The sequence below is a fragment of the Lycorma delicatula genome, chromosome 4 (genome assembly GCF_047948215.1).
Source record: "Lycorma delicatula isolate Av1 chromosome 4, ASM4794821v1, whole genome shotgun sequence".
In the NCBI taxonomy this organism is placed as follows: domain Eukaryota; kingdom Metazoa; phylum Arthropoda; class Insecta; order Hemiptera; family Fulgoridae; genus Lycorma; species Lycorma delicatula.
The window spans coordinates 15,899,733-15,921,701 of NC_134458.1; the positions used below are offsets into that span (position 1 = coordinate 15,899,733).

General features: G+C 30.5%; 1 protein-coding gene across 3 annotated transcripts in view; it reads right to left on the reverse strand.

Moving 5' to 3' along the window:
* Positions 1–270: 270 nt before the first annotated feature.
* LOC142323137 (TAF5-like RNA polymerase II p300/CBP-associated factor-associated factor 65 kDa subunit 5L) overlaps positions 271–21,969 on the reverse strand; it is a 118,654-nt gene continuing 96,955 nt past the window's right edge. For 2 of the 3 annotated variants that reach the window (XM_075362394.1, XM_075362392.1), the window contains 3 exons: positions 19,585–19,753; positions 13,619–13,799; positions 5,721–6,109 (listed from right to left, as the gene is read on the reverse strand). In XM_075362394.1, the coding sequence (XP_075218509.1) occupies positions 6,001–6,109; positions 13,619–13,799; positions 19,585–19,753 (459 nt within the window). In that variant the 3' untranslated portion in view covers positions 5,721–6,000. Of the gene's footprint in view, positions 2,437–5,720; positions 6,110–13,618; positions 13,800–19,584; positions 19,754–21,969 lie in introns of those variants that run through there. The other variant, XM_075362393.1, reaches the window with a different exon arrangement.

Consider the following 21,969-nt stretch of genomic DNA (forward strand, 5'->3'; position numbering starts at 1 on the left):
CCATTCTGAAGCACTGAGTTATTTTTTTATATCTTTCTAATTTTTTGGAACTCAATTCTGAGTCAAGATTCATGATATAACACATATATTTAATTTTTATAAAATATATTTACTTACAATTTAAAAAAACATTCATTTTTAAATTAAAAAAAAAATAACTTATATCTCTATTAAAACAAAAATAAATAATTTTAATTGTATTTGTTAAACATAATTATAAAAATACATTTTTATATTGAATTAATTTTTTTTAACAATTTTTTTCTAAAAAATTATAAGCAGATTAAACAATTTATAAAATAAATTATATTTGTCACATAAAATTCTATAGTGATAAATTCAATTAGTTAAAATTGACAAAGTTTTATAATCAATTTCACATCTGATTATATACATCAATTTCAAGAAAAAATTTGATTAGTTAAAGTAAAAGGAATGATGTACATATTACAAAAATCACTTCATGAATCAAAGGAAACAATACAGAGGCTAACTGTGAAAGTAAAAATATTCCTGACCACATTAAACCAATCTGTTTTAATGTGATTTGATTCAAGCAGTTAACTAAAAGAAAAGATTCCTCTCATCTGGTGAGACACCTGCACTGAAGTAGTTAACTGCATGATCCATCTCTGCACTAAAATTTAAAAAAATCTTTTTCTTGAATGGTTACTAAAATGAAATTAAACAGTTACATTCACCATTAGATTATTCTAACTTAAAAAAATTGATGTAATTCTGCAATTCATTCTCCTCTGTATTAATTTTTTAATTATTCTCATTGTAAGTAATAAGCAAGTTGATTTCAGTGTTATTTTATGCCCTTCGTAGCATTGTAACTCGTAACATTTGTAAATGAGAATGGAGGTACTCCAAAACAATGTCAACTACAAATGTTAAGAGTGACAATGCTAGTAAGGTCAGAAAATAATACTCAAATCATTTATCAAACCCTTAGCAGAAATATAAAATATTGTGACAATTTTAAATATACCATTTACATACTCTGGTTTTTTTTTTACTTTTACCTTTCACAATGGTCATATGAAAATATTAACCAAAATAATTTTCTTTCTGCAAGACCAAAACACAACGAAAAAATACTGTCAGGTAATAATAATAAACATTCAACTGTAATTTAGTTAATCAGAATCATTCAATATAACTAAGTAGTATAAAATAATAATTATATTAATTACTGATGAAAAAATTACAATAATTTTTCTTTAAATAAATTTTTCAATTAGTATCAACTGCTGTGGTTATTACAACTAACTGCTAGCAGATGGAATGAAATTGACCAAAATATTGTTTACACTTAGGAGATTACCTAAGTGTAAACAATACAGGAATCACTTTAAGTAAGGCTTCAGCGGTTGGCTTATTCTTACTTCACATCCTTCATTTTATGGAATGCTGTTCCCTGAGATTCCAGATGTAAAAATATTAGGCTGTAAGGAATGTAGTTTTAACAGTTTTACTCAGGGTCCAAAATATTGGAATTAAGAAATTTACAACTTCAGTACACACTCACAAATCCCTGATCCCTGGTACTGCATAGTATGTTTAGGGATTTAACTTCCTACACTATTTAGAAGGAATTATAAAATTATAAAGTATACTTAAAAAAATAATAAGTTCACAAAACAAAATTTATTACTTTTTATAGATAAAAATGTATGCTCTTATTATACAAAAGACTAGAAAAATAAACCTTTTCACTGCCATAACAGAATTTGTACCTATATTTTTTGCTTTACCTAACTGATTACATAAATATAAAAGTAAAAAGATGGATTAATAAAATAATACAATTTATCTTATAATAAATTCTAACGTAAACTCCACAAGCTTGTACTTATTTATTGCATTACAAGTTCTTTCACTTTAGGCATGACGATATGAAAAATAAAGTATTTATTAGTAAACAAAAACCATTCTATTTCATATCTGATCTTTTAAATATAAATGAGTCCATATTGCTAAACAGAAAACAATTTTTGTCATTTTTTTTTAAACTGAGTGCTGGACTGAAACCAATAATTAAAAAGCTAATTTTAAATTATTGATGAGTAACAATTAATAATCTTTGCATATAAATCTGTCAATCGATTGTATGTAAAGGTAGTTCTTAAATGATTTACAATTCATTGCAGCACTAACATTTAGTATTATTTCACACATTTACTGCTGATTATACGGTAAGAACCTTAATAGATTATAAACACCGTACACCTCTAACAAAGAATAAACTTCATTTGTACATAACAGTGGTTCCGTGCTATATCAGTAAGTACTTCTGAAACAGTAGTCTTGTAAGGTCTACACTACATACCGATTAATTTTTTCCAGTTCAATTTTTAATTATGCTGTCCACTTTTTGCAGTATAACACTGGACATTTTTTAACTTCATGTAGCACCGACTGCTATCATCACTAAAAGAAAAAACAAAACTATCTTAAATACTAACCTTCCAACCACATAAAAGCAACCCAATACCCATATAACCCAGTATCTATTTTTCTATCATTTTAAAGGTAACTCTACTAATTTTAAATCCATGTCCCCAATTTTCACTGTTTAGTATAAAAAACAACTGAAAAATTTTCTTCATTCTTTTCATTACCAATTTAAACAACAGAAGCCAACAAATACTCTCATTCATGTCATTTATTTGTGTCAGGAATAATAAAAATCACAAAAAAAAATTGTAACAATATCTTTTTATAATTTAACATTTGTTAGAATCAGTTTGACAGAAAACACTGTGGATAACATTTTTATATAACTTCTGATCAAGGGCATTATAACCATCTTCCACCATCATTTTACTTGCATTCTATTAGAATTCTAGCTCTTTACCTATTTGATATACAAAAAATAAAATAAAATAATTAATTAATTAAAAAATATATATCACTCAAATTTAAAAATGCACTGTCCCTAAAAAAACATCTTTTTTAAATTTTTTATAGAATGTTTCAAACAGAAGTAGGTAAAATGGGTAGTTCTTAAATTGATGAAAGGGCTATTATGGGTGCTATTAAAAGACGGTTATCATCATTGAGACAGAAAAATCTCCACCATACAATTTTTACCCAGCAACTTGATGAAGGTCACATTCAATAGATCCAGAGTCTTCTTTAAAACAAACTTATGGACCTGAAAAGCAGGTATGATGAATTCAAAATATGAAACAATTACAAAGAATGTTGGAAGGACTATGAGGAAAATCTCATTTCTGATGAAGATTGACCAGGGAAGATGAAAAGAGATTGGAAAATGGAGGGGATATAGAACCTTATCACCCTCAATCATTCCTGACAAGCACATTTCAGATTAAGAAATTCCCAATATTACCCAGGGGGTCTTCTAAACGAATTGAATGGTGATAGCAAATATCAGATGTCAGTCCCTTAACAATCTGGACTGGCACTTACTTCCTGGAAGTGAACCAATAGACTAATGAGAGAACTAATTGATATGACACTGACAAAAAAAAACAAATTTGGAATACTATTACAAGCCTTCAGTACTGCTATAAGAGCAATCATGAAACAGTGAGATTAGACAAGTCTCTTACATGGCTGGACCTTCTTTTACACAGTAAACCATTAAACTAGATCTATTTCTGATTAGTAGAGAATGGACATACTTTTTAAAATTTCAATTTTTTGTTGTATAAGCTGAGATACAGTCTTCAATATTTTGCAAGTTTTACATTTTACAGAGAACTATGAAACTAACAGGTCACAACCATACAACCAACTCGGTAGACAGGAATAAATAGTAAATATTAAAAAAAAGAAGTTAAATATGCTTTTACAATAACTACATAATCATTACTTAGATATGGGAAACAACTAAAACAAGGTGTTCTGGAACATCCTTTAGTCTCCATGACTAAATATTTTTCATGATGACAAGATGTTCAGGAATATCAAGCCATATTCACACAGGTGGAGGTTGCACCAGGATGTCCACACCAGAAAAATAGTGAAAACCAACAATTTTTGCTGGTATCACGAAATGATTTATGCAACCATACTGAAAGTGTTAAATCATGAGAGTTTTACAAGAAAACTTTATTTCTAGATATAGAGCTTTCATTTATTCCAAAATGTATTAATTTTGGTCAATGTGTCGCCATTCCAGACAGGTAAAATGATTTTGCCAATTTGCAGACCTCAAACTGTTACATCAGAAAATGTGCAAGCAGAAAAAGCATCCATTGAGCATTCTCCAATGTGTTCTCTATGTAAACAAGCAATTCCACTTGGGATTTCTGATTGGGGTGTACAAAGAATTCTCCACAGGGAACTTAAAATGCATCCCTGTAAAATGGAAGTCATGCAAGAATTAAGAGAGAGGGACTACATCGATTGTAATAATTTGTTTAACAAATTTTGGCAGCAGATCCCCCTGCAGTTGTGCTGTTTAGCAATGAAGCACATTTTTATCTCTCTGGCAGTGTAAAAAACAAAACCTTTTGTTAGTAAGCCAAGACAAACCCTCATGAACTCTACTAAAATCAACTGCACAGTCCTCACATTACTGTCTGATCTGCCACAGGACAAATTAGCATATGAGGCCCCTCTTTTTTTGAAGACAACAATGTCACAGTTACTGTGACCTCAGATTGATACGTATAAATGCTATGGAGCTTTTTGTGGCCTAGATTAGATGAACCTGAAGATTCAGCAGTTTTTTGCTTCCAACAGGATGGAGCCACAGCTCATACTTCTTGATGTTTGCTTGCAGTTTTAAGAGATATGTTTCCTGGTCATCTAATCTCTTTACAAGGCGACATTGGATGGCCCATATGGTCACCAGATCTGACCTCTTGTGATTTCTTTATTTGGAGATACTTACAAAAAAGTTTTTAAACATCATCCTCAAAGTATGGATCACTTAAAAGATGCAATACAGTAAGATATCACCACCATTCCTCTTGAGATGTGCAGACAAATACTGAATAACTTCCAAGAAAGGCTTTGACAATGTATCATCAATGACAGTCAACATTTGAGTGACATAGTTTTTTTGAAAACTTAGTTAAAAAAAATTGTATTACATGCATTTTGTGATAATAAAAAGATCTTTTTTTTAACTCATTTAGTTTTTTAAATTAACTTTTGAAATGTGGAAGTTACTTCTGCCATACCTGTATACAAATGTGTGTGTATCATAAATCTGAAATGCCTAGAGAAATTTCAACCAAACTTGGTACATATATGACTTACTATCTGGGAAAAAATATTATGGGAATAAAACACCCCTAGAATACATATGGGTATGGGTGGGAAGAGGATGACGTAAAAATAATAAAAAAAACAACTAATATTAGTGTCAAATCAATAGTTTTCAGAAGGGGGACCCTGAAAACTATGAAACAGGCCAATTGGTGACAGCCCTGATGAGATTTAAGTTCAAATTTAGTTGAATCGAATGAGCAGAACTTTCTGGAAAGTTTTAGAAATGAATAAAACTCTGTAGAACATTATTTATGTTGCTTATTTAAGGGTGGGTTCACCCAAGAATTTATTTATTCTTGCTCCTGGAAGGGAAACTAAAAATGCTTATAATCAATTTTTGTGTTAAATTAATATTGTAGTGAATTTGTGAAAGATTTTACTTTATAATTTCTATACTGTACTTATACTTTTAAAACCTGTAAATAAAATTACTTTGATTTTTCACTATAATAATAATAATAATAATAATAATAATAATAATTTTAATAATAATAATAATAATAATAATAATAATAATAATAATAATAATAATAATAATAATAACAGATTTGATTATTATTCCTGTCTAATAGAAGACTGGGATAAATAAATAACCATGTAATCAGCTAGTTCACAATAAAAATAAAATTGTTCAGTTATGGCTATATTTGGTAATGGCACTTGAACAATAAACTTTAACAAAGTCTTAATACAGCAGTGAAAGGCATTAAACATTTTTGTAAAGAATAAGGCACAAGTTCAATATCACTTAATTCCAACAACAATACACGTATTTCTTCGGGAGTACTCTAATGTTAGAGCAGATGAGAACCCTGATATGAATCGAAAAGGTTGTTCCAGAGCTAGTGTTTCACTAAAAAAAAAAAAACCATATATATTAAAACAATTATAAAGTACATATAAAAATACATTCACAAAGGATCCTGTATTCATGTTAAGTAACAAATCTTGTCTCCTAAATGTCATTTGTAGATAACATAATAATTTACAGATTCTTTTTATAATGAGATGTTGTTATTATCGGCAATTATCTATCAGCAATTAAGAAATGCTATAAACAGGAAGTGCAAATGGCGAAAGAAGAGTGGATTAAAGAAAAGTGTTCAGAAGTGGAAAGAGAAATGAACATTGGTAAAATAGACGGAGCATACAGGAAAGTTAATGAAAATTTTGGGGTACATAAATTAAAATCTAATAATGTGTTAAACAAAGATGGTACACCAATATATAATACGAAAGGTAAAGTCGATAGATGGGTGGAATATATTGAAGAGTTATACGGAGGAAATGAATTAGAAAATGGTGTTATAGAGGAAGAAGAGGAAGTTAAGGAGGATGAAATGGGAGAAACAATACTGAGATCTGGATTTAAGAGAGCATTAAAAGATTTAAATGGCAGAAAGGCCCCTGGAATAGACGGAATACCTGTAGAATTACTGCGCAGTGCAGGTGAGGAAGCGATTGATAGATTATACAAACTTGTGTGTAATATTTATGAAAAAGGGGAATTTCCGTCAGACTTCAAAAAAAGTGTTATAGTAATGATACCAAAGAAAGCAGGGGCAGATAAATGTGAAGAATACAGAACAATTAGTTTAACTAGTCATGCATCAAAAATCTTAACTAGAATTCTATACAGAAGAATTGAGAGGAGATTGGAGGAAGTGTTAGGAGAAGACCAATTTGGTTTCAGGAAAAGTATACGGACAAGGGAAGCAATTTTAGGCCTCAGATTAATAGTAGAAGGAAGATTAAAGAAAAACAAACCAACATACTTGGCGTTTATAGACCTAGAAAAGGCATTCGATAATGTAGACTGGAATAAAATGTTCAGCATTTTAAAAAAATTAGGGTTTAAATACAGAGATAGAAGAACAATTGCTAACATGTACAGAAACCAAACAGCAACAGTAACAATTGAAGAACATAAGAAAGAAGCCGTAATAAGAAAGGGAGTCTGACAAGGATATTCCCTATCTCCGTTACTTTTTAATCTTTACATGGAACTAGCAGTTAATGATGTTAAAGAACAATTTAGATTCGGAGTAACAGTACAAGGTGAAAAGATAAAGATGCTACGATTTGCTGATGATATAGTAATTCTAGCCGAGAATAAAAAGGATTTAGAAGAAACAATGAACGGCATAGATGAAGTCCTATGCAAGAACTATCGCATGAAAATAAACAAGAACAAAACAAAAGTAATGAAATGTAGTAGAAATAACAAAGATGGACCACTGAATGTGAAAATAGGAGGAGAAAAGATTATGGAGGTAGAAGAATTTTGTTATTTGGGAAGTAGAATTACTAAAGATGGACGAAGCAGGAGCGATATAAAATGCCGAATAGCACAAGCAAAACGAGCCTTCAGTCAGAAATATAATTTGTTTTCATCAAAAATTAATTTAAATGTCAGGAAAAAATTTTTGAAAGTATATGTTTGTAGTGTCGCTTTATATGGAAGTGAAACTTGATCAATCGGAGTATCTGAGAAGAAAAGATTAGAAACTTTTGAAATGCGGTGATATAGGAGAATGTTAAAAATCAGATGGGTGGATAAAGTGACAAATGAAGAGGTATTGCGGCAAATAGATGAAGAAAGAAGCATTTGGAAAAATATAGTTAAAAGAAGAGACAGACTTATAGGCCAAATACTAAGGCATCCTGGAATAGTCGCTTTAATATTGGAAGGACAGGTAGAAGGAAAAAATTGTGTAGGCAGGCCACATTTGGAATATGTAAAACAAATTGTTAGGGATGTAGGATGTAGAGGGTATACTGAAATGAAACGACTAGCACTAGATAGGGAATCTTGGAGAGCTGCATCAAACCAGTCAAATGACTGAAGACAAAAAAAAAGTTGTTATTATAAGACTACAAACATTTTATATATAAATTAATTTACAGTTAAACAACTAAATTCAGCCCACCTTCTAAACTGACAACATAATGCTACATAAAAAGTTATACAATTAGATAAGAAATGATCATGAAAACAACTAGACAGATAGACACACACATAGAAATTCTGTAGTTAACATATCTTTTGGGTTCACATTAAGTGTTTCTGAAAATTTATATGTAGAATGTACTGACAAATCACAAGATTGCAACCAAAAAATACATCAGGTAATTGGTAGGATAACACAATAAGAGTGTCAAACTGCACACAATAATAGAAATTAAGAAAATGTAACATATGATATTTTAAGATTGGAAGAAATAACACAAACTTAGCCAGTTTTGTGCTCATCTGGTAACTTAATCTCAACGTCCATGACTAAAGGATGAGTATACAGATTTGCACTGTTTCTCATTATACCTATTTTTACAATAGAAAAAAAAAAAAAAAAAAACTATGGTCTTAAAACTCAGCTATGTTATGTTTCATTTAATGAAGGAAAGAATTTGAAATATATTATACAGCAATCCTTGATTAGGTTTACAAACAGAAGATATTTAGTTTTAAAAAACTGTAATGAATGTTGTTAATTCAGAATTTAAAATAAATAAATAAATAAATATATATATATATATATATATATATATATATATATATATTTGTTAATTTAATATGTTCATATTAGCTTCAAACCTTTCTTTTATTTGACAAAATTGTCATAATTTATATAATAATTATTTCAAAGCAGATGATGTCAATTGGTTGGTAGTTGTAAAAGCTAATATAAACAAATTAAAAACACATATTAATGTAAGGGCATATCCAAAAAATTATATATACTTATTATTTTAAACCTTTATATAAGGTTTTTAAGCCATAAAAGAAAGCTATTAGACATTAGGTAAGAATACGGAAATACAAAAATTGATCTTTTAGAAATCTATAATTACATAGTGACAGTTCTTTCATTATTTATCTATGAAACAATAATTAGCCGTAAATAGACAGATTAAAAAAATACACTCGTTATGACAACAAAAGTAGGCTTTTACGCCATTATTTAAATGTATGCCATCTTATAGGGCCAAAGTTTATTGAGAAATTATTATATGATATTTGTCCATATGAGAATAGAATAATTTTTTAAAAGGATACAGCAGTTTAATTTAGAGTAAACTGTTTTTACTCAAGTAAAGAATTCTTCAAATGTAAACCTAGTCAAGCATTGCTGTATAACATAATTCAAATCTTTTCCTTCATTAAATGAAACATATAACAACATAGTTAAGTTTTCTAAGATCATAGTTTTTTTTTTTGTAAAAGTAGCTATAATGAGAGACAGTGCAAATCTGTAATTACTCATCCTTCAGTCATGAAAGTTAAGATTAACTTACTGGCTGAGCAGAGAACATGTTAATTTTGTGTTATTTCTTGCAAACTTAAGATATCATCTGTTAAGTTTTTTAATTTTTATTGTGTGGAATTTGACAGATTTATTGTATTATCCTACCAATTACCTGATGTATTTTTGCAATCTTGTGATTTGCCAGTACATTGTACCTATAAATTTTCAGAAACACTTTATGTGTATCCAAAGAAGATATAATACAGAAGCTGTAGGTTTAGGATTGGATTTAAGTTTAACTAATAAATCATTCTATACTAAGTACTGTGTCGCCAAGGATTGTTATTGAAAAATAAATCATGAGAGAAAACTATTGCCCCTTCCAAAGTAGCCATCCCTTGATAGCAGACAATATCATTTTTATTTAAATATATTTACAACTTAATGACTACATAAACCAAGATCATATGACTTTTTAACACTCTATTTAGAAATAATAAGAATTATTCAAATATGAATAAAAATCTTACTATATCTGTTCTAGAAAATCAAATTCAAAAAATAAATTTTCAGTTATACAGGATGATTCAAAGAAAAGGGAAATTTTAAAAATTAAATAACGTTAATGAAAAATTTTTTTTAGAAAATGAATTATATTTCATGTAATTGTACAAATGTTGTCATTTTAGGATACATACATTTTAGTTTATTTTTTAAAGATGACTTCTTGCAGATGACCTCCTCTTCTACGTAAACACTCACGAAGTCTCTTCGTTAAATTGTTCATGGTTTGACGTAACATCTCAACTGGAATTTCCGCAATCGCTTCTCGGATCTTTACCTTCAGTTCTTCCGTTGTAGCAGGTCTACTGTGGAACACTTTGCTTTTAAAGTGACCCCACAAAAAGCTGAGAGATGAAGCGATCTGGGAGGCCATCTAATGTCACCATTTCATGAAATGACATGTGTTCAAACAATTGGCGTACAGCTGCCATCAATATTCGTGCAGTATGTGACGCTGCTTCGTCTTGTTGAAACCAGGCTATGTTAAGAATCGGTGGAAATCTCTTTTGTTGTTCCACAACAAAGGTTTCAAGCATGGCTACGTAATGAGCCGACGTCACTGTAATCACAAGACCGTTGTCATCCTCAAAAAAATAAGGGCCTATAACACCGTAAGATGACATAGCACACCACACGGTCACTTTCTGGCTGTGCAACGGATGCTGGTGTAGCTGCGTAGGATTTTCTTGTGCCCAGTATCTGAAATTTTGCTTGTTAACAAATCCACTGAGGTGGAAATGCGCTTCGTCTGACATCCACAGTTCGCGAACAAACTCTTCGTTATCATTTATCTTCTGAAGCATTACATTACAGAATTGTGCTCGCACAACTGCATCGTTCGGTTTCAGTTCCTGGACGATCTACAACTTGTATGGATGGAATTGCAAGTCCTTCACCAACATTCTTCGAACACTTGAACTATGCGATTGTAAAGATGCTGAGAGACGACGGATTGACTGACGTGGACTTCGTGTGACAGCATCTTGTAAAGTTTGAACATTCTGTGGTGTACGGACGGTTTGCTCATGGCCTGGAGGTTTCTTTTTCATTGCCGAACCGGTTTCCTCAAAATTAGATATCCGTGTTTTAATTGCATGTGCTGATGGAACACGGTCGTGCCGTTCCAGATTAAAATGACGGCGAAATTCTCTACGTGCTCCCTCCACACTGTCATTGTTTTTGTAAAACGCTTTGATAGCAAATGCATGTTGTGCACCACTCCAAGGATCCACGACAACTAAATGGCAGGTTAGGTTAGAGAGGCTGGCGCCACTTATCAAGTGGTACCAATTGCCCACGGCTACCAACACAACTTTCAAAATTTCCCGTTTCTTTGAATCACCTGTACTTTAAATTGCAAAAAAAAATGGCTAAATACAACAATATGCTAAAATAACATAAAAATCTAATGTATTTTTAAAAAAACATAAATTGGCAAGTTAATATTCATTTGCATATGCGATGTAAAGTAAAGAACAATTTACATTAAGTACTCTTACTGGAACATGTAAAATTTTATGGAAAAAAAAATACGAGACAGACCAAAAATAAGATATATTCAAAACAATTTATAAAAGATGTAATTGTAAAAAGTTGAAACAGAAGAGAAAATTAGTAATTGAACAAATTAGGTAGTTGTGACTAACCAGTAAAAATACTGAAGGCAAAAATTTTATCATAAAAAACTGAAATAAATATTTCAACATGAAAGTATCAGCACTGATCATCAACTTCAAAAGACATCCAAACATCTTTGACAAAATACTCTAACAATCTTCCAAAGTCTCATTTTCTGTACAATATAAGGAAAGAGTAAAAAAAATGGTATTGGTTATGATAATTATATTAAAAGGTAAAATATACTGAATTTTAACATGTTCAATGCCCAATCACACTGTACTAGTATCATCAGTATCTAGTCATTCGAAACCTACATATTGCTCCTGATTAAGTCACTCATTCATTTCTATATCTTATATGTACTGGTGGACAATACTTATCAGTTGGTTAATATGTATGTGTCAGGTATCAAAATATAATAGGTTGTAAGTGACCTGACATGATATACAAATAAATTCCTAAATCAGCATATCTATTCTTAAGATTACAAGTATTCCCTTGCCAGGAAATTGAAAAATGAAGTGGCATCCTGCAGCTTTCTTTAGTAAGACAAACATCCTTTCCTTTCTTTTTCCTGTTTAGCCGTAGTATCTGTTTCTTTTAGTATCTACCGTTTAGATAATTCTTCAGAGGATGATATGTATGAGTGTAAATGAAATGTAGTCTTGTACATTCTCAGTTCGACCATTCCTGAGATGTGTGGTTAATTGAAACCCAACCACCAAAGAACACCGGTATCCACGATTTAGTATTCAAATCCGTGTAAAAATAACTGGCTTTACTAGGACTTGAACGCTGTAACTCTCGACTTCCAAATCAGCTGATTTGGGAAGGCCACTAGACCAACCCGGTGGGTCTAGTAAGACAAACATACTGTTGCATATCAGCACTCTAAGCCCAATAAATTCACACCTTGACTTCTTGAAAAGAAGTTCAACTCTACAAGTAACACCTTCACAGGAACTGGCAGTACACTGAACATCATTATGTTTAAGAGAGACCAACTGTGGCTGGTACCTCTTGTACCTCAGGTTCTTTAGAAGTATCACATCTACATCACTGGACAAGCAATTTATTAATCATCATCATCAGTGTAAAGCAACTTATTAATGTGCCCCTTATATTGAAAAATAATGAATTATATACACTTCTACTCAGCAGGGGAAGTCAATGATGTATAGGCCTTTATTCAGAACCTACTTGTAATGTAGTAGATATGATTTCTAGATTTAACACACTATCTATATGGACTCAAATACACAGTTAACAATCAATCCAAGTAACTGTAACTTAATAAGTATTTTTTCAATTTCATTGCAAGACTTTACTTATAATTTACAATAAAAAATACAGTACAACTACTCTACAAAGAAATATTACTATGTTATTCTGTTATGTAATATTATAATGTATTCATGTTAACAATAAAAAAATCAATTTTCAGCATACTAATAAATTAAAATAACCTTTTAAAAATACTGATTATATTATAGTTTACCTGTTTGCTAAAAAATAAATACCAAATAATTACATATCAAAAATACAAATTTGTAAATAAAAAAAAAATAAAAAGGAAAATGCTAATCCCTCAGTTTTTTCATATAAGCAGAGCTGCATACCTGGAACCAGGATCACCACATGCTGTCAGTATTGTATGATCTTTTTCATTATAAATTCCAGCATAAATAAATAGTAAAGCAAAAGAAAAACAAGTTCCTGGAGGTAAAATTTATAAAGCTGAAGGGTAATAAATGTATTAAAACACACTACACTGAAAAAAGTTATCCTAATTTTATGATTATTACTTTTAATCTATGTTTGTATCAAATATTAAAAATAAATTCTGCTATATCATTTTAACAAAAAAAATTGATTAGAAAGTCAATACAATAAAAACAATTCATACTTAAGAAACTAAAATTAAGATTTACCTAAGATCTGGGTTAACATTATGAGCCTTCCACAACAAGACTGATCCATCAGAGGCTGCAGAAGCCACAGTAGAACCATCTTTGCTCCAATCAAGTGCCACAACTCTGCTTGTATGACCTTTAAGATCTGCAAGTAATTTCCCTCCAGCTATATCCCAGATTTTCACTCTGCCACCATCACCTAATGTAAACGCATTTATTATTTTTAGCATTATTAAAATTATTCATAAAAAATTTAATTAGAACTATGCAAGTTTTTTTTACTTCTTTTTACAAATTTACACATACTAATGTTTGAAAAAATCCTACTTTATATTATTACATTATAGTAAAATTTATTCACCTACATTTGCATATCTCTCTAAACTAATATAAAGAAAAAGATTTTTAACAGATACTACTCCGTCAATCATCATCATCATCATCACCACCACCACCATGCACGCACACACAAACACAACCACTGATTCAGCTGCCACAACAAATAACTGATCTTTAACTGCATTTTATCAATCCAACAAATCAACACAAATATTTAGGTACGAGATGCTTTAATGTAATAAGTTCTCTTTTGAAAAATTATCCTTTACCAGTAACAATTTTATTTATTAATCTCTTAACCAACATCTACCTAATAATCCCTTTCCAACAGAATGATTATTCATATACACTTCAAACTGAAAATAATCAATAAAGATCTGATTAGATTAAGTGTAACTTGTCAAGTTTGTAACCCAAAAATAAAAAAAAGTACAGTGAATTTATGAGTGAGTATAACATAAGCAATAAACTAGAATGGTTGATTTTTCTGAATAAAAAAATTATTCTCAAAAATGTTTAATAAAAAAATTGGTAAAAGAACCCATGTTCTACAAAATTCTTACAGATTTCTTAAGTCAGAATAAAGAAGCTTTTTAGTGTACAATTTTATTTATCTGCAGGTTCAGTTCTGTTTTCATACATATGCTACAGTACACTTACCATAAATCTTAGCATATAAACTGAAATTTCTGATTCAGAAATATGCTCTTAAGTAAACTTAAAACCTAAGTGTGTAAAATGAAATGTTCTAATTTTTCTAGTTAAGTAAACTAAAATATAAATTACATTCTAAATATATAAAAAAAAAGGTTAATAATCGACCAGTATATTTTTATATAATTATTTATATTACATTTTATTACTAATATTTTTGTTATTTGTTAATATTTTTGTAACAAATTTCTTGAATTGTTGAGATTATTTCTCACATTTCTCTATGAACGTTCAAATTTTGTACTGGTAACAATACAGCATCTCCCTCTGTTATACTGAAGAACAATGACTTTGTTACATAGTCACTATTTACTGAACCTCATGTATTTTTTAACAATGATTCTGAATATGAAGTCAGAATTTTCCTATAGGCTTCAGATTTTTTGTAATTGCTCTTCCCATTTTCCAGCAAGTACATGTGCATGAACAATACAAGTACAATATAGTATTTATTTATTTTATTCATTGCAGCAGTTAAAAGTTGCTAAATAAAATATAATTTATTTGAGTTGATAAGTAGTCATAAATATAAGTATTATTACTATTTACACAGTAATTAAAACGATTGCAAATGATATACATATTATTCATTTCATATTCTTTTCTTAATATAATTATGTCACACATTGTACAGTGTATATGAATTTTGATTTGGTGACTCAGTGCTGGGTAATACTGTAAACAATAAATAAAGTATCATGCTGGCTAAGAAAAATCTCAACTACATCTGTCATGTATGTAACATTTAGTGGTACAGCTTCTTTTCCCACCAATTTGTGATTTTATTTTTACCTGTAGTCAGTGTATTTACTACATTAATGTGTGTATAAAGTGTTTAAAGTTTTGTAATACATGATTGTGAGTGTATTGCAATGAAAGTTTTAATAAAAACTCTGTGTAGTTGTATTAACCATCCAGACAGTTTCTGTTTTATTTGTGGTGGGGTAGCATTAAAAATAAAGTAGAAATATAACTCCACTGATAAAAAATCATATGAACTATATTTTGGATGTTAAGTAGGTAACCAGGACAGGCTCCACATATTTGCTGCAATTCATGTGCAATGCTATTGACTGGTTGATTGAATGGATCTTATCACATGACATTCATTTGGTCACACGACACTCCAATGGCTTGGAGAGAATTTAAGGATCACTTCACGGACTACTATTTTTATATAATGAAAATATCAGAGATAAAAGCTAAGACTAGAAATACTGTTAAATTTTCTAATATTCCCTCTGCTATAAAACCAGCACCTCATAGTCTACAGTTTCCAATTGCAGTACCACCACACATGGAATTAGGCAAAGATGATATTGTTGATATTGAAGACTGTGCATATCTATCAGATGATGATCAAAGGAGAGATCCAGATTTTCTAGAAAATACAAATACTGAACCACACTTAATAAGTCAGAATTAAATGATCTCATTCGTAATCTAAATTTATCCAAGAATCAAGCAAAAATTGCATCACAACTGAAAGGATGGAATCTTTTACAACACAATATTCAAATAAATGCTTTCTGTGACAAGCAGTGCGAATTTGAACATTCCTCTTCCACTATAAGGGTTTAATGTAATGATGTGAAATCTTTACTAGAAGCTTCGGGATATATGCACCATCCTCATGAATGGTATCTTTTAGACTCTTCAAAGCGTAGTTTAAAAGCAGTCCTTCATGATGGAAATAATATCCTATCAATTCCTTCAGCTCATTCAGCTCACACAAAGGAATCATATGAAATATGAAACTTGTATTGGATATGATTAAGTATGAGAAACATTTGTGACATATCTGTAGAGATCTGAAAGTGACAGCACTGTTTTTTGGCTTGCAAGTTGGGTAAAATAAATTTGTTGCTTCTTGTGCAAATGAGACAGCAAAGTTAAGAAGTATCACTGTATTAAAAAGTGGCCAAAAAGAGAAACATTTTACACTGACTGTAAGAGAGAACGTTGAGAATCCAACATATTAAGTTAGGTTTAATGAAAGATTTCATTAATGCAATGAATCGTGATGGGACTGGATCACTTTCTAAAAAAAAGTTCCCTAATATAAATGATGCTGTGATAAAGGAAGGTCTATTTGCTGGACTACAAATAAGAAAACTAATGAATGATATTGAATTTGAAGACAGTTTGAATGGCTAAGCTTGCTGCATGGAGATCTTTCAAAAAGGTGTTAACAACTTTCTTGGAAATCATAAGATAGATAACTACAAAGACCTTATAGCTGAGGCTTCTTAAAAACTATAAGCATTTGAATGTAACATACAGAGTGGTGCAAAAGTCACTTGACACTTGTTTATAAGTACTGAATTTATTTTATTTTATATATTATAGACATATTATATTTTATGTTCGAAATGTTTTCCACCTTCATTAATACATTTTTGGAGTCTTTTGGTAACACCATTACACACTCTATGGCAAAGTTCTCTATCACTGTCCAAATCATTGATTGCATCGTAAATGTAACCTTTCAGTTCATCAATAGTATGTGGCTTTCTAGAATAAACAGACTCCTTGACAACACCCACATGAAAAATACATTGGTGTAACATCTGGTGAATGTGGAAGCATGTCAATATCTGCCCATCAACAAATCACTCTTCTGCCAAACCTTTCATTCAAATAATCACAGACTGCAGTGGCGTAATGTGGGTGGAGCGCCATCATGTAAATTTCTAGAATGTTTTCAGCATATGTCATGAGTCCTGGTACCATGTAATTTTTAAGGTTGTTCAAGTATTTATCTCCTGTCACTGTTCCTTCAAACAATTACAGTCCAAGAATGCCAAAAGATGACATTGCCCCCCAAACACTCACACCTGGTCGACTGAGTTGTTCTAATAACAGACGTTGGTTTTCAGTATGCCAGTAAGTGCAGTTATGGCTATTAACTTGTCCACCTAACTTAAAATTGGCCTCATCAGACCGCACAATTTCAATGAAAAATTCCGGATCTTGTTTCTGTTCATTAAGCATCGATTCACAAAACTGAAGACATCAACCAGGGTCATATTCAAGTAGCTCATGAAGTAAATGTGGAATGTAGACTTTAAATTTATGTTTGTGTAACATTCTTTGTACGGACCTTCGTGATAACTCCAGCTCAGAGGCTAATTGTCTTGTTGATTTTTGTGGACTTTGCGTCACTGCTAAACATATGTGCAGTTCATTTTTCTCTGTTGCAACTGTTATTGGGTGGCCAGATCTTGGTACATCCATAACAGATCCATGTTGTTCAAATTTATCTCATATGTCGTACGCTGTTTGTCTAGAGGGAGGGTTTGATGTAAAAAGTCTACCCCACTAATTAATAACTGCAGTAGCACCCTTTTATAAAAATTTTTTAAAGCGAAAATCCTTTCTTCTTTCGTTAACATTGTTACAACTACTTAACAAGAAAACCAAATCAGACGCTACAGCTCACTTCAATACAATGAGATACAGATCTAGGCATTTGTGTTTGTCATTGTATTGTCAACTTGACATGGCTTAATTATCAACATTTTGTAATATCAACATCATGGACTAAAATTATTGTATACTACATTTTCCTACTGTTATAATTTTTTTTTTTTTTTTTTTTTTGCTATTCATAATTATTTTTTACCTAGTGTCAAGTGACTTTAGCACCACCCTGTATAGTGACATAACGAATGAGAGAATCTAAGATCAACTTCTTAGATTCTCATCTGTTTTTTCTGTACCAATCTTGGAGCTATGAGTAACGATCATGGAGAATGGTTTCACCAGGAAATATCCACCATGGAAACACACTACCAGGGAAAATGGAACCAAAGAATGCTGGCCGACTACTGCTAGAATCTCAAGACTGATATACTTACAGCAAGCTACACCAAAAAATCCAGAAGAAACAGATTTCAGGCACATAATAATTATGTATAATATTGTAATACTACCATCACAATGTTTTATCTCACAATAAAAAATGATAATTAAAAAAACAGCTATGCCTGATAGAAAGACCACTTACATATTTGAAATCAGTGTCAAAAATATTATAAGATTCAGCTATTAACATTCTTCTAACAACAAAAAATGAAATTTTATTATCCAGTGTAATTCATGTACCCATTTTTTTTTAATGAAATTCAGGTTACCGAGTTCTGCTAATCAGCTTGTACATTTGGATAAGGCAAGTTTTTTAAATAATGTCTTCAATTTTTCTGCCAAATATGAAGTACTTCTTATCAACACTCCTTAAGTTCACTGCGTTACCGAGCAAATGCTTAAAATCTACAATCTTTAACTTAAATAAAGAATAGTATTTTATATGTTTTACAACTGTTATTCTTCAACATACTGAACATCCAATTATAAAAACAAAATAGGCTATTTAAGGAATAAATAATAATAATAATTTTTTGTTAAGTTAACATAACAATACTATCAGTCTATAAATTTAGATACCAGTGACAAATACATTCTCTCTCAGAGATATATATCAAAACTGACTGTTAAGAGTTCACTGCTGCTATTGTCAGTTATGAAATAAGTGATAAGTATGATATTTACCAAATAATTGTAACATTAATTTAAACCTGACTTACATGGCTGCAGATAGATCTCTGTCTAATCGTTCAAAATATTCTCTAATAAATTTTGTATTTATAGTAAAGCAAAAAGGATAATAATAAGAAAGATGATGGTAAAATGGTAAATATTGCTACAATTTGTTATACTTCAGTCTAAATAGTGTCGCACGTATGCATAAGCAATTCCTCAAACTTGGTAAATTAACAACAAACCAGAAGCAATCTCCAGTAGGTGAATTTACTACATCTCAAACATGCCTGATTAAAAAAAAAAATTTAAATCAAAAGCAATAAATATAAATATTTATCAAAAACCTATTATCTATATATTATAAAAATACTATCAAAAAATTACTCTACCTCCAGAAGCCAGTAATGAGCCATTTGGTGAAAATGCTAAAGCCTGCACACTTCCTGTATGCCCGACAAAAAGACGAACTACTCTGCCATCAGAAACATGCCACATTCTAACTGTCTTGTCTTGTGATGATGATGCCATGTAACAACCGTTTGGATGAAATTTAACACACTGCAAATGATTTAAACAGATAAAAGAGATATTAAAAAATGCTAAGAAAAATAAGATTTTTAAGAAAGGGTAACAAGATGTGGTTATAAAATGCCTAAATGTAATATTTTTCACAAAAGAAAAATTCAAGCCAAAAATGTACAATAAAAAAATTAGTAAATACACATTTAACAATTTATCTTAATATTTCAATATGAAAATTAAACATCATTTATTTTGTGTTGGAAACACTGTTTAAATAACAGCACTCAAAATCTAATGGGATCATCTAAATAAAGATATAAAGATTATTAGAAACCTATTTTTAAGAAGTTTAAGCAGTTTTAACTTCATAAATGTATTAATCTCAGATAATACATTTTGAATTTCACAACTACTGTAAAAATCTTACATACACAATAAACAAATGTTTATAATCTAAACAGAAATAACTTTTAATACTCTGGACATACAATATCCTCAAGTAGAAGATGGCATTCAATGATATTAATATAATTACTGCTCTTCAAACTATTTTTCTGCAAAGAGACATAATTACATTTTGGAGGAGGAATTAGAAAGACTATAATGGAAATGTGCACTTACAAAGCAGAAGAGGTTTTGTAAATAAACATAAAATATGTACCCTCAGCTTCCATATTCATGAGTAATTGTAAAAATAATAGAACAAATAAATGAAAACACTGTAATAATAAATCTAAATTAGCATTTGGATAAATCTATATATCTGAATAAGCTTTATGTAACATTTTATTCAAACTAAAATAAAAGGTACATGATGGCACACAAAATGATCCAACATTTGGTTTCGTTAAAAACATTTATTTGATTCACAATACAGAAAAGTAAAATACAACGTGTTTACTGTATACCTGGAAATTATATTCTTATCACGTGTACAATATGACCACAATCACGTCTAGCAACTTCTTCAACATGTACTCCTATATTGTTAATAACTCGACACATATCCTCAGTTATCTTGTTGCATGCCTCAATGATTAGCTCTCGCAGTTCATTCACTGTATGAGGATGTTTATAGAAAATCCTTTCCTTTAGAAATCCCCAAAGAAAATAATCTCACAGATTCAAATCAGGTCTGTTCGGGGACCATTTCTATCCAAGTGCAAAATGATTAAGACATTGGTTTGAAATGACATGTGTTAAAATTTTCATGCAGAAAGTCTAAAACATTAACTGTGTGCGGTCAAGCTCCATGATATATGAACCACTCGTTTTCTAATCAAAACCCTTTTGCAAGAAGCTGAGGAACAAAATTATTATGCAGCATGTTTAGATAACCTTCACTGCTCACTGTCCAAAAAATAATGGCCCTATTACCCCATGACTTCAGATAGTGGCTTATTTTGTAATTCTTGGAGCGTGATGCACCTTTTCATGAAGCACGTGTGGATTTTCAAAGCCCAAAAATGCACATTTTGTTTATTAACAGCCTCGTCTAGGTGAAAATGTACTTCATCTGAAAACCAAACAGTGTTCAGCAATATGTCTTGGTACACAGCCCGTTCAGCGAATTCTTTGATGTTTGTTGTCAATCATTAATTTAGGCAAAACTGTTATTTTTTACAGATATAAATGCAAATCAGTTTTTAAAATTTGCTGCACAGGTCACCTAGAAATCCCAAGTCATACTGCTGTTTTTTTTCTAGATTTGCCTGGTCTCCTCAGCAACTCTGCTCTGACAGCTTTGCCGACATTCTTTGGAGAACGAACATCAGCAGGCCTGCTTATTCTGAAATACTAAACCATCACTATTACATTTTTTGTAAAGTCTAAGTGTTGTTTTAAATGAGTTCCCCTTTTCCTACCTTCAAGTAGGAAAAGAGGAACGAAACCACCTTTGTGTAAGCACCACATTTTTTATTTCATTTAAAACCAACACAGTCTTTACACGCTATTCAACAGTCAGTCTTCTTTTGTTAGCCATCTTGGAACGATACACAAACAGCACATGCAGAAAGAGAAGAAACTAATATTCATGAACTGCTGTCACTTCTGCCAACCTAAAACACATTAATAATTTATTAACCTAAATAGTTATTGCCAAAATAAATATTGGATCATTTCGTGCGGCACCCTATATAATATGAACTATTTTATCATTTTAATAATATGAATGAACATTGCATTATATTTGTATTTATAAATACATATCAACTTTTATGTTTATACTTTATAAATTATGTTGTAAGTTT